Source organism: Mauremys mutica, chromosome 1, assembly GCF_020497125.1.
Source record: "Mauremys mutica isolate MM-2020 ecotype Southern chromosome 1, ASM2049712v1, whole genome shotgun sequence".
In the NCBI taxonomy this organism is placed as follows: Eukaryota; Metazoa; Chordata; order Testudines; family Geoemydidae; genus Mauremys; species Mauremys mutica.
In genome coordinates, this window is record NC_059072.1 from 173,619,075 (window position 1) to 173,637,966 (window position 18,892).

At 43.8% G+C, this 18,892-nt stretch overlaps 1 protein-coding gene across 1 annotated transcript in view; it reads left to right on the top strand.

The window, feature by feature from the left end:
* The first annotated feature begins 6,616 nt into the window (after positions 1-6,616).
* NSUN3 (NOP2/Sun RNA methyltransferase 3) overlaps positions 6,617-18,892 on the top strand; it is a 33,287-nt gene continuing 21,011 nt past the window's right edge. The window contains exons 1-4 of the mRNA XM_045002177.1: positions 6,617-6,817; positions 13,882-13,985; positions 16,625-16,965; positions 18,242-18,396. Coding sequence (XP_044858112.1) covers positions 6,728-6,817; positions 13,882-13,985; positions 16,625-16,965; positions 18,242-18,396 — 690 coding nt within the window. The 5' untranslated portion in view covers positions 6,617-6,727. The remainder of the gene's footprint in view (positions 6,818-13,881; positions 13,986-16,624; positions 16,966-18,241; positions 18,397-18,892) is intronic.

Consider the following 18,892-nt stretch of genomic DNA (forward strand, 5'->3'; position numbering starts at 1 on the left):
GGTGAGAACTGCAAAAGGCAGTTGTAGATAGCTGTCAAAGGGGATGTCAGTTGCAACGAGTGCAGCATTGCAGAGATTCTGAACAGCACTCTGCCCCATAAGGCAGCATGAGGAGGCTTGGGGTAACTTAGACAGCTCTGAGGAGATTATTCTGTACCTGTTTTTCTTCCCTCCATCACAAACATTTTAAATTTATTTATTTATTTTTGGCCTGAAAGCTGTGCTGCCCCGCCTAGCGATGCCACTTCAGACAGCAATAATGTTCAGTATGATAACTTCAGGGTGCTTCATTGCTAACTTTGTGATAACTGTCTCCTTGGCTGCCACCTTTGGAGTTCAATCAGCTCAGGATACTGTTATTAATTCAAAAGGAAACACCATCCTAGGTTATTTCAATAGAAATGCCATTAATCAGATTCACAGAAGTGAATAGAAAGCTAATAATAAAAGTTTACATTAGGGCAGAGACATGTTCAAGTTGTTTTTTTTTCTGCTGTTTGGATACACTCTGCTATCTTACCGAAGATCCCGTTGGCACTTACTAGAGGGTGAGCTGTACTGCACAACAGACTGTTTTAGGAAAATAATGCACTGTGGCAAGCTGCAAAGCACTGCCTGCTCCCCAGTGAAGATGGGATTGACCTCACTCCCCTTGCACTGGTAGTGAGAGGAAAGATTATAGGATTGTGATTGCGTTTCACACAGTAACACACCACCTAGGGACATAAAAATGGATTGCCTTCTAACTGGGAAATTATAGGGTGAGATTTTCAAAAGCACTCAGCATTGGCTTAATATTGACTTCAGCCCAAGCACAGTTAGACAAATGTTGGGCACTTGTGAAAATCACATCCCTAGGATGGTTTTATATCTACATCTGTATATATTAGTTTACTAAACCTGTTTGTGCTTGGTTGACTGCAATGTCCCATATGGCCACTATTTTGAATTTCCTCTCTTCTTAAGAAGTGGAAATCCAGACGCTCAGGCTAGAAGTCCTATTATTTTTAAAATTTGGCATAACTGTTTATATTAATGAAATGGATTTGTGCTCCAAATTTCTAAATATCCATGCTTCAGCTCAGCATTTATTCTGTATAGAGACAATGTAGAGTCATTTATCTGTCAACCTGGCCCACTGGAGCATGAACTCTCACATTTTATTAACGTTATCGCTTTAGAGCCAGATTTATTCATTCTTGTATGAATGGCCAAACAGCTTTCTGTGCCAAAAAAGAATACTGTAATGCTTGAGGAAATCAGGTGCCTCTCACCCTTGACCGTTAACCTTCGGTTTACATGTCTATGTCAGTATTTTCCTGTTCCTTGGAATGTGGCATATTTTGCAAGCTTCTTGGAAATTATTTCCTAATCAGCCTTCCCCTGGATACAGTGTACTATTGCACATAAGCAGTATCTCAAAATTTGTTTAGCCACAACACATTCATTATTCAGTGGGAGGGAGAAATATCTTGAAATTTTCAGCAACTTCCCCACCATGGGCTCTGGGAGGATAGCATTCATTTATATGATCCTGTAATTTTAAATTTTGGATAGCTTTCAACTAAAGCTTTAAATTTGCTACCCAGTGCAATCAAGATATGTTGGATATGATTCAGACTTTCAGTAACATCTGCTGAACACCTGCTAAATCTAACCTCATACCATTCAGGACCATGCCCACCTGCAGTTGTTATACCTAACTTTGAAGGCCTGTGTCTTAGCTAGTAAAGGAGAAACACCAAGGTCCCAGTATTCTACTTTGCTTCCAGGGGAAGAAGAGAAACCCCACAACCCTTGCCGCTGGACTGTGCAGAGGTAAAGAAATCAACATTGGCACAATGGCATGCCTTCTCTGGAGTGCATGGGAGTACTCTTCGAGGATTCAGATGGAGAGGATTCAGATGGAGAGGCACTGACTCAGATGTAGGGGACAGTTGGAGAGGGGTGGCACTGACTCAGTGGTATTTTTGAATACTGATCTCTCGCGCAGCCCAAGGTATCAGGGCTTGTGCCCCTCTTTCTGAAAATACCAGAGGCTTTTGAGTGCTGGTCCACCTCACTGCTGCTTCCCTGAACTGGAGCCCTGAATCTTGAAAGAAGTTAGTTTTACTTCTAGTCGTTTTAGGGAACATAGTTTAACTTTTCATCCAAAGTAACCCCCCAAAATCACTACTGCAGATAACTTACTGTACTTTTTATGGTGCAGAAACTGTTAGTATTAATAGCTGTGGCTTGATTTTTCAAAAACTGCTGAGCTCAACTTCCACTGCAGTCCATGGGCCACCAAAGGTTCTGCTAAAAAGTTAGTTTGTAAGTGTCACGGGTTGGATCTGAGAAACCCCCTTGGGAACTGCCAAATGATGTGCCAAGACTACTGCTGCCCCTGCTTTCCTGCTGTGCCAGCTTGGGACTCTAGCGCCCTGTCTTGTCGAGCCAGACATGCCCGTCTGCTCCAACACAGACCCAGGTCTGAACCATGTGCCCCAAAGCTGCAGACTTAACTGAAAGCAACTTACAGAGGTGTTCTTGTCTTTAACACTCAGATGCCCAACTCCCACTTGGGTCTAAACCCCAAATAAATCAATTTTACCCTGTGTAAAGCTTATACAGGGTAAACTCATAAATTGTTCTCCCTCTATAACACTGATAGAGATGCACAGCTGTTCCCCATCCCCCTCCGGTATTAATACATACTCTGGGTGAATAAGTAAAAAGTGATTTTATTAAATACAGAAAGTAGGATTTCAGTGGTTCCAGATAGTAACAGACAGAACAAAGTGAATTGCCAAGTAAAATAAAACACGCAAATCTAAGCCTAATACAGTAATAAAACTGAATACAGATACAATCTCACTCTCAGAGATGTTTCAATGTTTCTTTCACAGACTGGACGCCTTCCTAGTCTGGGCACAATCCTTTCCCCGGTACAGCCCCTGTCCCAGCTCAGGCGGTAGCTAGGGCCTTTCTCATGATGGCTCCTCTCCCTTGTTCTGTTCCACCCACTGATCTATCTTTTGCATAAGGCGGGAATCCTTTGTCCCTCTGGGTTCCCACCCCTCCTTCTCAATGGAAAAACACCAGGTTAAAGATGGATTCCAGTTCAGGTGACATGATCACATGTCACTGCAAGACTTCATTACCCACTTGCCAGCACACACATATACAGGAAGACTTACCAGTAAAACAGCCATCTACAGACAATTGTCCTGGTTAATGGGATCCATCAAGGTTCCAAACCACCATTAATGGCCCACACTTTGCATAATTACGGTAGGCCCTCAGAGTTCTACTTTATATTTCTAGTTTCAGATACAAGAGTGATACATTTATGCAAATAGGGTGACCACACTCAGTAGATTATAAGCTTTGTAATGATACCTTTTGCATGAAGCATATTCCAGTTACATTATATTCATACTCATTAGCATATTTTCATAAAATCATATAGAGTGCAATGTCACAGTAAGATTCCAAAAAGCCTGTCTGTTTTTAAAAAGTCAAAGTAATGTATTTTAACCAAACTGCCTTTCTGACATCCCAAGAACTGTGCTGCAGGCTTCCTGGTGTCTGCCACAGTGAGTGACATCAGCACCATACACTAATGGACTGATACATGTTTAGAGTGGGATGGTTCTTGCAAAATGTTTATGGTATTTGTTTGTTTGATCTGTAAGGTAAACAGGAGCTCATTTCTCTTCTGGCAACAATCATTGGCTTTAATGGAGTTACATTGCAGAGAACTTGGCCCTGTATGTTTCACCATGGCTATTTTTATCCACGTTCAGTATCTTACGGAAGTTGGCATTTAAAAAAAAAAATCCCCAGACCTTTTGCAGTTGATATTTGAGAGTGTATAAATAAAGCTTTATTTTGACTTCTGGCTCTTTCTCTGGGGTTTGGCTTGACTAATCTTAGACAAGCTTCTAAATGTGGTGACAGTATTTTGTAGGAGGCATGCTCTTAGTTTTTTATAAAGCTAGTCTCCCTAATGAAAAAGATGAAAATAAAGGAATTTATTGCAAAAGTAATACATTTTGAAAGCCAAGTACTGTTCCAGACTAATGCAGCTTTTTTAAATCAATCCTATCAATTTTTAGAGGACTTGTTTAACCTATACTATTTAATATTTCCATCTTGCTTGTTTTTGTTGGTTGATTGTTTTTTTTCTCAGGCTGGATTATCAGCATACTGAAAGCATGTTGGATTTTTTTTTTTGGCTTGGTATCTGTAACCAGCACTCATTTTAATATACAGTAGAACCTCAGAGTTACAAACATGTTGGGAATGAAGGTTGTTCATAACTCTGAAATGTTTGTAACTCTGAAGTTTTGAGCAGGGGGGTGGACTAGATGACCTCCTGAGGTCCCTTCCAAGCTTGATATTCTATGATTCTATGAACAAGACATCACAGTTCTTTCAAAAGTTTACAATTGAACAGTGACCTAATACAGCTTTGAAACTTTACTATGCAGAAGAAAAATGCTTAGCTTTTTTTTTAGTAGTTTACATTTAATACAGTACTGTACTGTATTTGCTTTTTTATTTATTTTTATCTGCTGCCCAGTTGTATACTTCTGGTTCCAAATGAGGTGTGTGGTTGACTGGTCAGTTCGTAACTCTGAGGTTCTGTTGTACACCATGTCATGAAACACGAGAAATGGAAGCTGAAAAGCTGCAGTGTGAGGCCAGAAATCTCAAATGGCGAGGAGCTTTCCTAGCTCTGATTGTCCACGAGATAAGGCCTCAACCTCACATTTTTCTGTTTACACCCTTGCCTTCGCTGCTTGCACCATTACAATTAGGATAGTAGTGGCCACTTATTTTTGCAAGAGACAGCTCTGTAAAGCTATGGGGCTGAGGTTGCCACCATGAACCTCCCCCCGCCCCGGTGACTAGGATTGCTGATGAAGGGCCTTCTGTTCCCAAGAGGATCTGCTGCTACTGAGGGAATCAACCGAAGCGCAGACAAACGAAGCTATTCAGGGAGACACAACAGACCGAGAGCCAGGTTCCAGATACTTATAGGAGGAGCACCCTGTGGGAGGCATATTGTGGGGAGACGTGTTACCAACTTACCTATTTTGTCACTAGATTTAGTGACTTCTTGGTTTCCCTAGTGAGAAAATTAGTGTCAAAGTGATCATTGACAAATCTAGTGACTTTTACTGCCCATTACAGTGGCACTCAGAGAAAGAAGTCACCAATATGTATAGTTACAAAATCATTCACAAGCAGCTCAATAGTGTTAATAAAATCCATTCCATGCTCTTCTTACTACATTCTGTTGCACACCCAGCCATTGTCATTACATCTCAAGTGAGCATGTCCTCGGAAGGAAGCACATTCTTGGGCTGAGATCGCTATAATCTACAGGTGAGGAAAAGAAGTTTGTGGAGGCTAATTAAATATTTTGCTAAAGCCAGGTGCACTTTGGAGAGAACAGCACATGAGCTAGGGCTTGTTTTTACCCAAATGTGTTCTTTTTCACTGCGCAGTAGTAGATGACACACCCTGTGATGCAGAGAAAGATGGCTAATGAAGCAGTCTGGGTGGGGAAGCAGGTTAGCCAGCAAGGAGCCACATGGATGGAAGATGGGTTGGGATGATACAGGGCCATGTGCCCCAGTGGGGGGTGGGGGGCACCATGCCCCCATGAATTAAGCCTTTACTACAGGATCAAAGGTGGAGCTAGCTTGATTTCAGTTCCCCTTTCCTCCTTCCCTTGGCTTGGCCTGGGGTTACCTGCCTAGCTATTTTCAGAAATGAAACCCTGGAAGCAGGGGTGGGGGGGAGTTCCAGCTAGCGAATTTTTGTTTTTAAATCTACTTTTTTGGCTCCCTACAGGGCCGAGCTCAGGTCAGGCGACTGTCCTACTCCTGGCTTGGGCCCTCCCTTTCACTAACCTGTCTGCTCAAATCCAGGCTGGCAAGAAAGGGAGGCTCAGCTGAAATTAACCAACCGTGGCCCCAGTCAATCTGGGCAGCAGTGTACAGAGCACCCTTCCCAATGAGCAGAGGGCTACAGTTTCCTTCAAGCAACAGAATGTAGTAAGAAGAGCATAATAGATACTAACACTGTTGACCTTCTTGTGACTGAGTTTGTGACTATACTTGCCTGTGTGATGTATGTATGTTGAATTCTCTGGAAGTTTTGTTCGGTGACATTTTTGACTCTTTGAGTGCTTAAACAGGTACATCTGGTGACCTTTCAGGGTTTGCCTGGTGCCTTTCTGCTATGTGGAGTTGGCAACCGGGACTGAGGGGTCAATTGATTGTGGTGATGGATGGGGCTCATGTTTGCATGCTGGGTGGGGAATTCCTCTTCCTGTGAGTTTGGAGGGTGAGAGGAAACTGCCCTGTGAAAATGAGTGTGGCAGCCAGATTTTGACAGCAGGAATGAGCATTGAGTTGTGAGGTGCTGCTTCCTGCAAGCAAGGCAGGAGCTTGGCTAGGGATGAGGACACACCACCGGGCAGCTGCGTGTGCAAGGGCGCCAGGAGGGGAGGTGCTCAGTGAGATGCCTGTCAATCAGCCTCGGTGCCCCAGCCTCACCCCTGCATCACCGCGGCCTCTCTCCTGGGCCGAGGCCACGCGGCCTGTGCTCCGCGGCGAGCTCAGCCGAGCCCCGCCCGGCCCGGCCCCCTACGTGGGGGCGGCTCTGGTTGGCTCTGAGCCCCGCCCCCGAGCCGCTGCGCACACGCCGGCGGCCCCGGCGCCCCTTCGCCATGTGGCTGCTGCGCGCCCCAGCCCGGCTGCGCCGCCCGCTCGCCGCCTCCTGTGGGCTGCGGGGGGGCCCTTCCCGGGCGCAGGAGCAGGTGAGAGGCGGGGGCTGGGCCGGGCCTTGTGCCGCCGGAAGAGACAGGGACAGGCGGCCTCCTCCGGAGCAGCTGCTGCGCGGGGGGCGGGGGTCAGTGTGCGGTGGCGAAAGCTATTGGCGGGCAGGAGGCAAACAGCCCCGGAGATTGGGGCGGGACCCAGGCCCCCCGGCCATTGGGAAAGAGCCCTTCTTCCTGACCCACTGCCGCCGCCCCATTGCAACCCCAGGCCTGCACTCGGGCCAGGCTGGCAGGGGACGTGGTTTCCTCTCCGCAAAGAAGCGCCAAAGAGTCAGGAGTGAATTTGATGGGGGGGGGAGAAATCACTCAACCCAGGGAGATGTTCGTGGGCACGTGGGGGTTCAAGAGAGGAGAGCGGCAGGAGGGCACAAGGCCACTTCTCCCCCTGACTTTATCCACCGTTCCCCTCTTCTCCATGATTGCTGTAGGGAGAGCTCCCTCCCAGGGTTGCCATCTCGACTGCCAGACTCGCAGAATATCTGATGGTTTGTTTTATTTTTAAAGCGCCAGTTCCTGGGGTTGACACAACCTTGGTGTTAATTTCATTTTTTTTTTTCATGGCCTTCATGATTAAGGCCCAGCCAAATTCAGGGCTATGAAAAATGCGTCAGGGACTGTGAAATCTGGTCTTTTTTGTTGTTTGAAATGGTTGTGGATTTGGTAAGCCACTCTGATGAATTTTTAGAGTTTGACTCACAATTTTTGAATGCTGCGTGTTGGCAATGCTACACTGGGTAAAGGTAGCTGTCTTTAACATCACATGATTTTGCTCACAGTTTTCCTGTAAGCAGTGGTTCCCAACCATAGGGACAATTCTGGGGTTAGATGGGTGATACCACTCACTTTGAGAACCGCTGCTATAATTACAGACTTATAGACTTTAAGGTCAGCAGGGATCACCATGATCATCTAGTCTGACCTCCTGCACATTGCAGACCCCAGAACTTCACCTGTCCACTTGTGTAATACACCCCTAATCTCTGTCTGAGTTATTGAAGTCCTCAAATCATGGCTTAAAGACTACAGTTACACCGAATCCACAGTTAAACAGTTAAAGTCATACAGAACCCACCATTTAGCAATGTAACTCCCTGAGTGGATGTTCTTTTTGCAGAAAAAGTGTCCACACCGAAAGTCATAATGGTATAATTATTATAGGTATGCTGGAAAATTTCCCTGTGTAGACAAGCCCTGAGAGAGGAGGTGGAGAAAAAGCTACTTGAAACTAGTGGTTCATGATTTTTTAAGACAGTTTTATGGTTTTGGAGGGCCCTGACTTTTGACTCCTGAAGGAATTCTGCGCCAAAAAATAAAAATGATGCGTACGATATTTTAAAATTCTGCAAAGTTCTGCAAATTTTATGTCAGTAAATAAATATGGAGGCTCCAGCATGGCACTGGGGAGCACTGGTCACTGGCTGCATTGAGGTGGGAGATTGCCCTGAAGCCCCCACATCCCCTGGCACAGGAACTCGGCAGTGGGACTGCACCCAACCCTGACACAATGCAAGGGCTGGGCCTTCCCCAGAAACACCCCTGGGCCCTGCCCCTCTGTGCCAGGTGCAGCAGGTGTGGGTGGGCAGGCTCAGCCCAGCAGAATCCAAGTGTGGGGGGAGAGGTTTCTGTGTGGGGCAGTCTGGATGTGGGCAGCTCAGTGGGAGATCTGGATGCACAGGGGCTTGTTGGTGGGTTCCGGCTGTAGGAACAATGGGACTCTGCAGGGGATCCAGGCGAAGGTGGTTGGGGCTCAGCAGAGGGGTCTGGGTGTGGGGAGATGGGGCTCAGCGGGGGGTGTCTGAGTGCTAGGGGAGTGGGGTGTAATTGGGTGGTGGTTCAACTGCAGCTGGTGGGGGCTCAGCAGTGGGGTGTGGGGAGATGAGGCTCAGCGGCAGGGTCCGGGTGCTGGGGAAGTGGGGCTTGATTGGGTGGGGGTCTAGGTGCAGCTAGTTGGGGCTCAGTGGGGAGGGGATTGGAGGAGGGGAGCCCATTGTGTGTGGGGGGGGAGTCCGGTGTAGGGAGGTGGGGCTTGTCAGGGTGAGGGTTTGATGGGCCTGCTCAACAGGGGAGCCCCAGCTGCTGCCAAGGGGACGCAGCATGCTGGGCTCCTGCTTCCCCCAGATTCCCCTATCACCTTCCCATCCCCCTCCCCCACTTCCCCTGCCCCATCCCCTTCCCCTCACTCCCACATTTCCCCCCCTGCCCTATTCCACCCCCCCTTCCTTCCCAACTGCCTCTTCCCCCCATCCCCTAAATTAGCTGTTACCACTCGAGAGAGATCTTGGAGTCATTGTGGATAGTTCTCTGAAAACATCCACTCAATGTGCAGCGGCAGGCAAAAAAGCGAACAGAACATTGGGAATCATTAAGAAAGGGATAGCTAATAAGACAGAAAATATCATCTTGCCTCTGTATAAATGCCTGGTACGCCCACATCTTGAATACTGTGTGCACATGTGGTCGCCCCATCTCAAAAAGAATATATTGGAATTGGAAAAGGTTCAGAAAAGAGCAACAAAAATGAGAAGTATGGAATGGCTTCCATATGAGGAGCGATTAATAAGACTGGGACTTTTCAGCTTGGAAAAGTGATATGTAAGGGGTGATACAATAGAAACATATAATATAAAATCATGACTGGTATGGAGAAAGTAAATAACACAAGAACTAGGGGTCACCAAATGAAATGAATAGGCAGCAGGTTTAAATCAAAAGGAAGTATTTCACACAACGCACAGTCAACCTGTGGAACTCTTTGCCAGAGGATGTTGTGAAGGCCAAGATTATAACAGTGTTCAAAAAAGAACTAGATAAATTCATGGAGGATAGGTCCATCAATGGTTATTAGCCAGGATGGACAGGGATGGTGTCCCTAGCCACTGTTTGCCAGAAACTGGGAATGGGTGACAGGGGATGGTTCACTTGACAATTACCTGTTCTGTTCATTCCCTCTGGGGCACCTGGCATTGGCCACTGTCAGAAGCCAGGATACGGGGCTAGATGGACCTTTGGTCTGACCCAATATGGAGCAGGCCTGCAGAATTTCCCCAGGAGTAGATTTTTGAATGCTTGGGGTTGGCACTACTGAGAAGTGCAAGAAGATTAAAAAACAGCATAGGCAGTGAAAGTAAACTGTACTCATTTGTGGGCTTTTTTAATATAAGATATTATTTGTAAGCCTTCTAGGGATTATTTTTATGTGTAATTTTGATTATTTTTAATTTGATAATGCCCATAAGTATTAGACTTAATAGAAACAGAAGTCATCTGGCTTTATTCTCTCTCTTCCTCCACCCCCCCCTCCATTTTTAATAATTGGCCAGAAAATAGAAAAAGTGGTCTTGACAGGATTTGGTAGCCTTCACTTCTGTGTGCTGTCAAAAATATTCCAATCAGCTCTGATATTTGTGGGTCCCATTCCTGCATAGGGCACCCTGTGGACAGACACACATTGACTTCAGGGGCACTGTGTAGGCCCAGAGGTCCACCCACATGCAGGACTGGGGCCTTAAGCTCTAACACCACAGAACTAGCAGGTTAAGAAATACAGTAGGTGTATCCCAGCTCCTGTGGTATCAGGGCACTTCTCTCTACCTGCAATTTGGTCCTAAGTTATAGCATCTAAAATCTAATCCAACCAACTGGGTACAAAGATTTGCAAATAGTAGCCAGTTATTATAAATAACTGTGTTTTTATTTTCCTTGTTCTATACTTCAGGGCTCCTATGCTTGCTTTTCATTTGGTACTTAATAAGTATATTTCTACCCTGACAAGTGACATAATAAAAATGGTTTCAGAGTAGCAGCTGTGTTAGTCTGTAGCCGCAAAAAGAACAAGAGTACTTGTGGCACCGTAGAGACTAACAAATTTATTTGAGCATAACCATATGCAGTATGCCACCCTGATTTTAAATAAGACATACTTAATGTGCAAGTACATTTCCCCCCTGCCCCATGCCAGTCCCACATAGGTACTTTATGTTCTGAGGAAGAAAAATCTGTAACAGTTTTCCCATAAAAATATAATTGCATCATTACTGGAAACAAGTACAACCCTTTCTAGTGTAGATAAATAGCCTGACAGTCAACTCTGCTCTTTTGTATTATCACCAGTGATAGAGATTCTGCTGGCCTAATTATGTTCTCATCTATACCTGTTAACTTCAGATTATATTTTCAGTGATGCATGTGCAGCCCCAATACCCTTCTCTGTAAAATAATAATAATCTGAAAAATTTGGTTATGGTGGTTCCATGGTTCTGTCAATTTCCCACTTAAAAGTGATGTACAAAGCGTTTGCGGGCAGGGGAGGCTGGAAAAAGAATATGTTGGTGCTGGTTTTTATTTTTGTATCTTTATGAGATATGAAGAAGACCTGGAAAAAATGATTTTTTTCCTTCAGTTTATTTTCTTGGCTTTTTTTATACTTTAGAAGTATCAAGTTTTGCTTTCTCGCTTTTTGCTGGAGGTCTCCTTGCTGAGCTGTAGAACTGGAAAGAGAAGTTTTCATATCTGTTAATTGAAGGTGCAGGAGTATTGACACTTTGGCCAAGAGATTTTTCCTCCTAATTATGTGTTAGATGTTTTTGTTAACACACATGCTTAATGAAGGCCCTCAAACAAAAGCAACATTATAAACAAGCTGTCTAAAAATCCCTTCTCCTTTCAATTGCTCAAGCTTCACTGCCATCATAGGTTTGATTTACTAATCCAACTAATTCTCCAGTCATCCGTAGTCTTCCAAGTGAAATGGAACACAAGACCTCAATTCTATTTAAAAAAAACAAACAACCCCCCCCCCCAATCCTTCCTCTTTTAAAAGCACTTTTCCTTCCAACCTTTTAGTCCCCCTCTTTATATAGCCTAAAGAATACTTCGGGGGGAATTCTGCACCAGAATTCATGTCCCTGGCAGATTTCTTTGCTTCCTCACATAAAAATGCTGGGGAAGCAAAGGGAAGCAGTAAGAGTGCTCATGCCCCCCCCCTCGCCCCCAGCAGTGTGGGCACCTAGTTTCATGCCCCTGGACCAACCCGTGTAGAGGTAAATCACTGCAGGGAAGGGCTCATCTACTTGTCCCATCTGGGCTGGGGGTATGGTAGGATGGGACTTCCTCTTCCCCTGCAAGGATTGGCAGAGGAAACCTCCCCCAGCTGCAGGAAGCTCCGTATCCCCCCTCCCCCGCTTCCTGCCCCCATCGCTCCTAAACTGCAGGGGGAGGAGTCACTGTATGGGGATCTGCTCTCCCATCTGCCCAACCCCCATGCATCTGGACCCCCCATACCCCGACCCCCACAACAAACCTCAACCCCTCACACCCAGAATCTCCCCACCAAGTCCCCCAGCCACATACCCCATCTAGCCAAACCCCATGCTCCCAGACCTGCTCTGCACCCGGCCTGCCCCCACTGAGCCCAAACCCCTGCATCCAGACCCCTGTCAAGCCCTCCATCCCTGCATCCAGACCCCCAACACTTCACCCAGACCATTCCCTGCTGAGCCCCCCGAACTTGAACCCCCATCCCGACAAGTCCCACTCTCCTGCACCTGGCCCACCCCAACAAGCATCCCACACCTGAACCCCCATCCCACTGAGCCCCACCCAGCTGCACCCGAACCTCCCCACTAAGCCCCCAGCACCTGGACCCCGTACTGAGCCCATTCCCAACAGACCCCCCCTGCTGAGCCCCAGCCACCTTTCCCTGGACCCCCCCCCTGCAGAGTCCCATTGCCCCATGCACCCGGAACCCCCCCGCAAACGAGTCCCTGTGCATTAGGGTTGCCAATTTTGGTTGGCTGTATTCCAGGAGGTTTCATCACAGGACACAATCTTTAATTAAAGATTAATCTTTTAATTCCTGCAGACTGCAGGACAATCCTGGAGGGTTGGCAACTCTACTGTGCATCCTGATCTTGCCACCCCTCCCCACCCCCCAATGAGCCACCCACGTCCAGATTGCCCCACACAGAACCATCTCACCCCACACTTGGACCCCCCCCACACACACTAACCTCCTCCACACTTGGTTCCTGCTAGGCTGAGCCTGCCTGCCCCATACCTGGATCGGGGACCAGGGCTGGGCATGTGTGTGAGATTCTGTCCCTCTCGCTTGCTACCTTGGTGCACCTGGTGCAGAGGGGCAGGGCCCCAGGGTGCTTCTGGGGCAGGCCCAGCTCTTGCACTATGTCAGGGTTCAGTGCAGTCTCACCTCCGAGTCCGTGTCTTGGGGGGTGAGGGCTGCAGGGTGGTCTCTCACCTTCATGCAGCCAGTGGCCTGTGCTCCTCACTGCCATGCTGGAGCCTCCACATTTATTTATTCATGAATAAAATATGCAGAATTTTTATCGTTTTGGCACAGAATTCCCCAAAAAAGCAAAAAAGAGCACAAACCCAGTGTCTTCCTTTGCAGATCTTCTTTAAATAGCTTAATCTGGCATAGAAGCCCAAATATCTATCTCAGTGGATTGTTTCTACAGAAAGACTCCCTAAATATTGCTAGGAATTTCCTTTGTGTATGTAAGTAAAACAAACAAAACGTATAGTTGAATTAATTCTACCGTTCTTATTCACTCCTAGAAGAAAGCAGTTGCTATAACTCTTCAAAGCGGGATAGGATTCCATATGATTTGCACAAGGATACACTTTAACTTCTATCTTTCAGTTAGATACATTGAGAGGGATTCCTTTGCAAGCGCGCTAATTTTGTAGGGCTATAATCTCCTTAATGATGGCTTGTTTATTTTGCTCCTGGTATGTTGGCGCCCCAGGATCCTTTATAATGTATTTAGTAGTCACAGGGAGGGAGCATCATGAGCATACAGTTTGAATGATTTGCTCACAGGTCAGGAGAGATGGTATTCACACATCTTATTTTACAGAGGGCTCCAAATTTCCTGTTGCCAGCTCCGAAAACATGTATACCATGCCCATCAGTGGGGTACCTGAGCACCTTAATGTCATTAATCCAAACACGTCTTTAAAATCTGATGTACTGCAATCTTTGGCTAATAGTTTTTCATGGCGACTTTTGCCCCCCTCTCTCTAAGCTGAAATCAGAAGGGAAGCCTCAAAAACAGATCTGCCAAGTTGTTCTGGATCACTTTGAGAAGCAATACACGAAGGAGCTGGGAGAGGCCTGGAGCACAGTCAGGTTATTTTTTCTCTTTTCATTACCCCATAAAATAACTGCAAAGAACTGTATAGAATTCATACAAACTGGACATTGTGCTTTTGATTATTTTACGGATAAACTAAGATACCAGGAATGATAGATGAGCACTGTCTTCAATAATTCCAGTTAAGCATCTGGGAAATGAGGGAATGTGCTGGAAAGATCACATTGCCTGATGCAGAGACACAGTTTAGGTGACATGACCCTTTTATTAACATATGGAATCTTATCTTTTCATTCTTGATGGGACATTATCCCACTAGGACAAATCCCCTCAAGGAATTGAAAATATAAAGGCTGGATGTCTTCTCCATAACTATAACTCACTTAGTTTCCACTTAGTTGTGGAAAGAAAAAGAGACAATGGTATGAGCTGAAAGCTAAATATTAGTCATAGTCTTGAATTGCTTCATCAGTGAGTACCATGATGATCTTCAAGACAGACTTATAAACTGGAAAAACAGTTAAAATGAGGGAATATTTCATAACAAAAGAGCTTTTATTATTTTTATCTGTAGGGGTTTTAACGTGTCTGAATAATGTCAACAAAGCAAAACAATTGTGAATACCGCCAGTTTTAAGAAAAATCAGACAAACAAATCCTTAGTCTCTGTAACGTTCCACGATAAGTAAAGAGAAACATATTTTTTCCTTTTCTCCTCCTCTCTCCTGATTTCCTTTTTTCTTTCTGTTCTTTCTTCCTCACAGTACTTAGGGCCTAATTATGGTCTGGCTGAAGTCAATGGGATTTTTGTTTTGACTCCAATAGCACCAGGATTTGGCCTATGGAAAGCCTTTTAGGGTTAAAGGAGGGGAAGTGCATCAGCGAGTTTCATATTTTCTATTTCCTGTAGCAATTTATTGAAAAATGAGGAAACAATAATTATATCAGAGACAGTGACCAAAAAAAATCAAATGAACTTCAGAAATATTCACAGCATAAAGGAGGGATCACTTCAAATACAGAACAAACAGTAACTTGATTTACCATTAATTATACACCTCTACCCTGATATAATGCTGTCTTCGGGCGCCAAAAAATCTTACCGTGTTATAGGTGAAACTGCGTTATATTGAACTTGCTTTGATCCGCCGGAGCGCGCAGCTCCGCCCCCCCAGAGCACTGCTTTACCGTGTTGTATCCAAATTCGTGTTATATCAGGGTAGAGGTGTATTTATTTCCCTGGGTACTTTTCTTAGCTCTGCCTGATTAAAATAACATGTTGTCACTATTCAGCTTCTTCTCCTGCTTGGGTGAGATCATTATCCGTATCTTACAAATGGAGAAACAGAGTCGCATAGAAATTACGTGACATCCTCAAGATATTTCAACAGAGCTTTCACAGTTTACACAACTGAAGATCTGCCCCTTAGAGGTAGAGCTGGAGAACATTATTTTCTAAATTGGCAGGATGGTAAAACATTCCGGTAATTTGAATATAGTTCCCATTAGATAGTTTTCTAGTACCTTATGGGCAGGACCAAACCATGATGGATAGAGCTGCAAAATATTTTAGAGTAAGTCAGACCCTATTATCAAACATTTCATTTTCAAACACTTCAAACTGTCCTCATTGGCTAGTCAAATTGTTAAAATACAGATCCTTCTGAAATGTTTTCTAACCGTTTCAAAGAATATTGGGGAACCTAGTAAATAAACAGATTTGAATCTGATTTGTTTGGTAACTTTCCCTAGTATTAAAAGACCATCTGTAATGTTTATTTTTTGTTTTGTTTGCTAGTTTATTTTCAGAATGCTTCTTCAAAGAAGATTGTAATGGATGTTGGATTAAGTGTGTTTATTTTGGTGCCCATTTGATCTGCTCTTGGAGTCACTTTTTAGTTTTATGGATTCAGTTAGTCAGTATCAGTCAGATCAGCCCATGGTGTGACTTACGTCTCCCAAAATGTAAATGCTAACAAAGCCCTGTTGGGTTTATTTTTTTCAAAGACTGCAAAAAAGGATTCCAAATCAGCAAACACTATTATCCTTTTCAAAGAAAACCAAACACATTAAACTCCTCTTCCTCCCCCAGCCCCCGATTTCAGACATGAAAATTTCATTATTTGCAGAGACCATTTACTATGTGATAAGTTTTACTATGGAGTAAAATACCTTTTATTTCTGAGAATCACAGTATTATACAATGATTATTAAAGAATACATGAAGGGTTGATTTAAAAGAGCAAGGTGAAAGATTAATTGAGAGCAGCATTGGGTTTTTTGTTTCTCTCTTTTTTACAAATGAGTTCACAGCTTCTGTATGTTTGTATGCTCCTGAGTTCCTGTATATAAAAATAATGGAGGTGAACCAAGTGTTCCGTCTTAACCTTTCTCTTGACATGAGAACAAAGGGATATTTCATGAAATTGAAAAGTAACATGTTTAAAACTATAGAAGAAAATACTCTATTACATAATTCATAATTAACCTGTGGAAACAGACTCAAACCACTAGAATACACTTAAAATATCATAACTGTGGGCGAGCACAAAACCTAGCTGTGGTGTTTGCTTTAATTCCCTGAGATGAAGGGCTTGCTACATTATGGAGACTTAACTGTAACTGCCACTTATTAAATATAACTCTTCTTTGTTTTTCCTTTTTAAACCTCCAGGGAGGTGCTCACATCACCATTGTGCTGGCAATATGCTGTTCTGCTTAATAAATTCAGCTATTCCTCTGAACTGGAGAACAACTTGCATTTGAAGGGGTATCATCTCTTTCAGGAAACCTTACCCTATCTCCCAGGATCATTAAAATGTTACATTAGTAGAAATCCTGGGAGATTCCCTGCACAAAAACACCAGATCGGTAAACTCAAGAAGTATTATCTGCTGAATGCTGCTTCACTTCTGTCGGTGCTGGCATTGGAAATAAAGGATGGGGAAAGGGTTTTGGATATGTGTGCTGCTCCAGGCGGTAAATCAATAGCTATGCTGCAGTGTGCTTGGCCAGGTAATGTATTTTATTGTTATGCAATTAAAACACAGAAATCAGGTTCCAGATGCAATTATCAAAGTTATTTGAAGGCATGTTTGTGTCTGTCATGACATTAAAATTCAGTTTAAAGGGGACACTGTACTGAGTAGATTCAGATTGTTAAATCAGAATATTGTGGAGTCAGTTTGTCCTAGTATTAGTGAGGACAAAAATCTGGACATGTTAATATGTAAATTGGCTTCATATTGAAAAACCATAAACTGAGTGGTACTGCTTTTTCTTCCTGTCTAGAATGCACTTTATGTATCGTGTACCGCTGCCAAGCATGTTACTGTAACTAAATTCATCACAGAGTTCTTAGTGCAGGAAAACAAGCTTTTTCCAAGTGTCAAATATTTTTACATCTTCGTGATAATACGATATGTTAATTGCACAGGGTTGGCTGGACAAGAACATAAAGCAATCTCAGGGTGTGTAGATGGTGCATAAAAGAGATGGGCCCAGGTTCATTAAGCAGAGTGAGAATCTTTGGCGAAGGGAGTACCTGTGCCAGGGGGTTGTTTTACACCTTAGCTGTAAGGGGATCAAATTGTTGGCAAAGGAAATGAATAAGCTTTAGGAGGATAATTTCAACCAAAAGAGAGTGACTGTTATGGTATACATAGGTCATATACACAGCCCGCTAGGTTCTTGTGGTGTCAGGAGGTCCTAAAGGCAAGGAAAATGAATGGGAATATTGAGTAGCTAAGGGCAAGAGCAGGAGGAAAATGAGATGCTTTTGCTTGGACCATAGCAAGGTTTAATCTAAATGGGTAATTGTCATGGGTGTAGTGCTAAAAATAAAAAGAGCAAGTGTGTTTATGTCAATACTAGTAAGTTACAGCCTCTGGTAGGCGAGGAATTGAAATGCTTTGGGAACATAAGATGAAGACCAAGCTTGTGATGAATTAAAAAATGACATGTGCATCCTCCTCATAGCAGTAGCAAGATCTCAGAAGAATACTGATACCACTGCTTTTTGAATATGGGTTACCGTTTTAAGTTTGTTTTACTGTGAGAGTTTTTCACTTTGTAGGTATTTATTACTAAATATTTATGGATCATCTTTTAGGAGCATGTTGACATTTTATTAGGGTTTATAAAAATCCATTAGTATAGTAAAATGTGCAGTAACATAAGCACATACATTATAATCTCTGACTATCCCAGGGAAATACTGAAATGTCTGTAATTGTAACTTCTAATATTTATAGAAATGTAAGAGCACTGATTCTAAGTAATTTGTGTTTAGGTCATCTTCACTGTAATGAGTATGATGGTCTGAGATCAAAGTGGCTGAAGCAGACACTAGAATCCTTCATCCCAGAGCCCCTGATGAATTTAATTACTCTCTCTGAATTTGATGGGAGACAGATTGGAGACCTCCATCCTGAACTGTACGACAAGGTAGCACCATTATGTATTGGCAAGCTGATGGAATTAAAATGATACTTTTATTGTTCTCCTCCTGCCTTTCCTACTGTAACCTGACCTGCTCTGTAGCAATTTGACCATGTCCTGTGAAATGCTCATGAAGTGAAGATGAAACTTTTTATTTTAATGTTAAAACTTACTCTCCATTTGATGGTCCTTCTGATTTGTCTGGGAGGAGTTTACTGAGCTGACCACATGTTTTCTGCATACTTTAATCTTGAACTGATGAGACTGTGCATGTGTCTTGGAGCATATGTTACATGATGTTGCTTATTGACGCATCACATTGAATTATGAATAATACACAGCAGTTAGTACTCTAACATTTAAATAGGTGAATAAACAAGAGAGATCAAGGGTGGGAGCTATTCAAATGGATGATAATTATAATAATATTGATGGTATTCATGGTGCAGTAATTAGGGTGGGGTTTTCTCAGAAATGCACAAAAACGGTAAAACATTTTAAA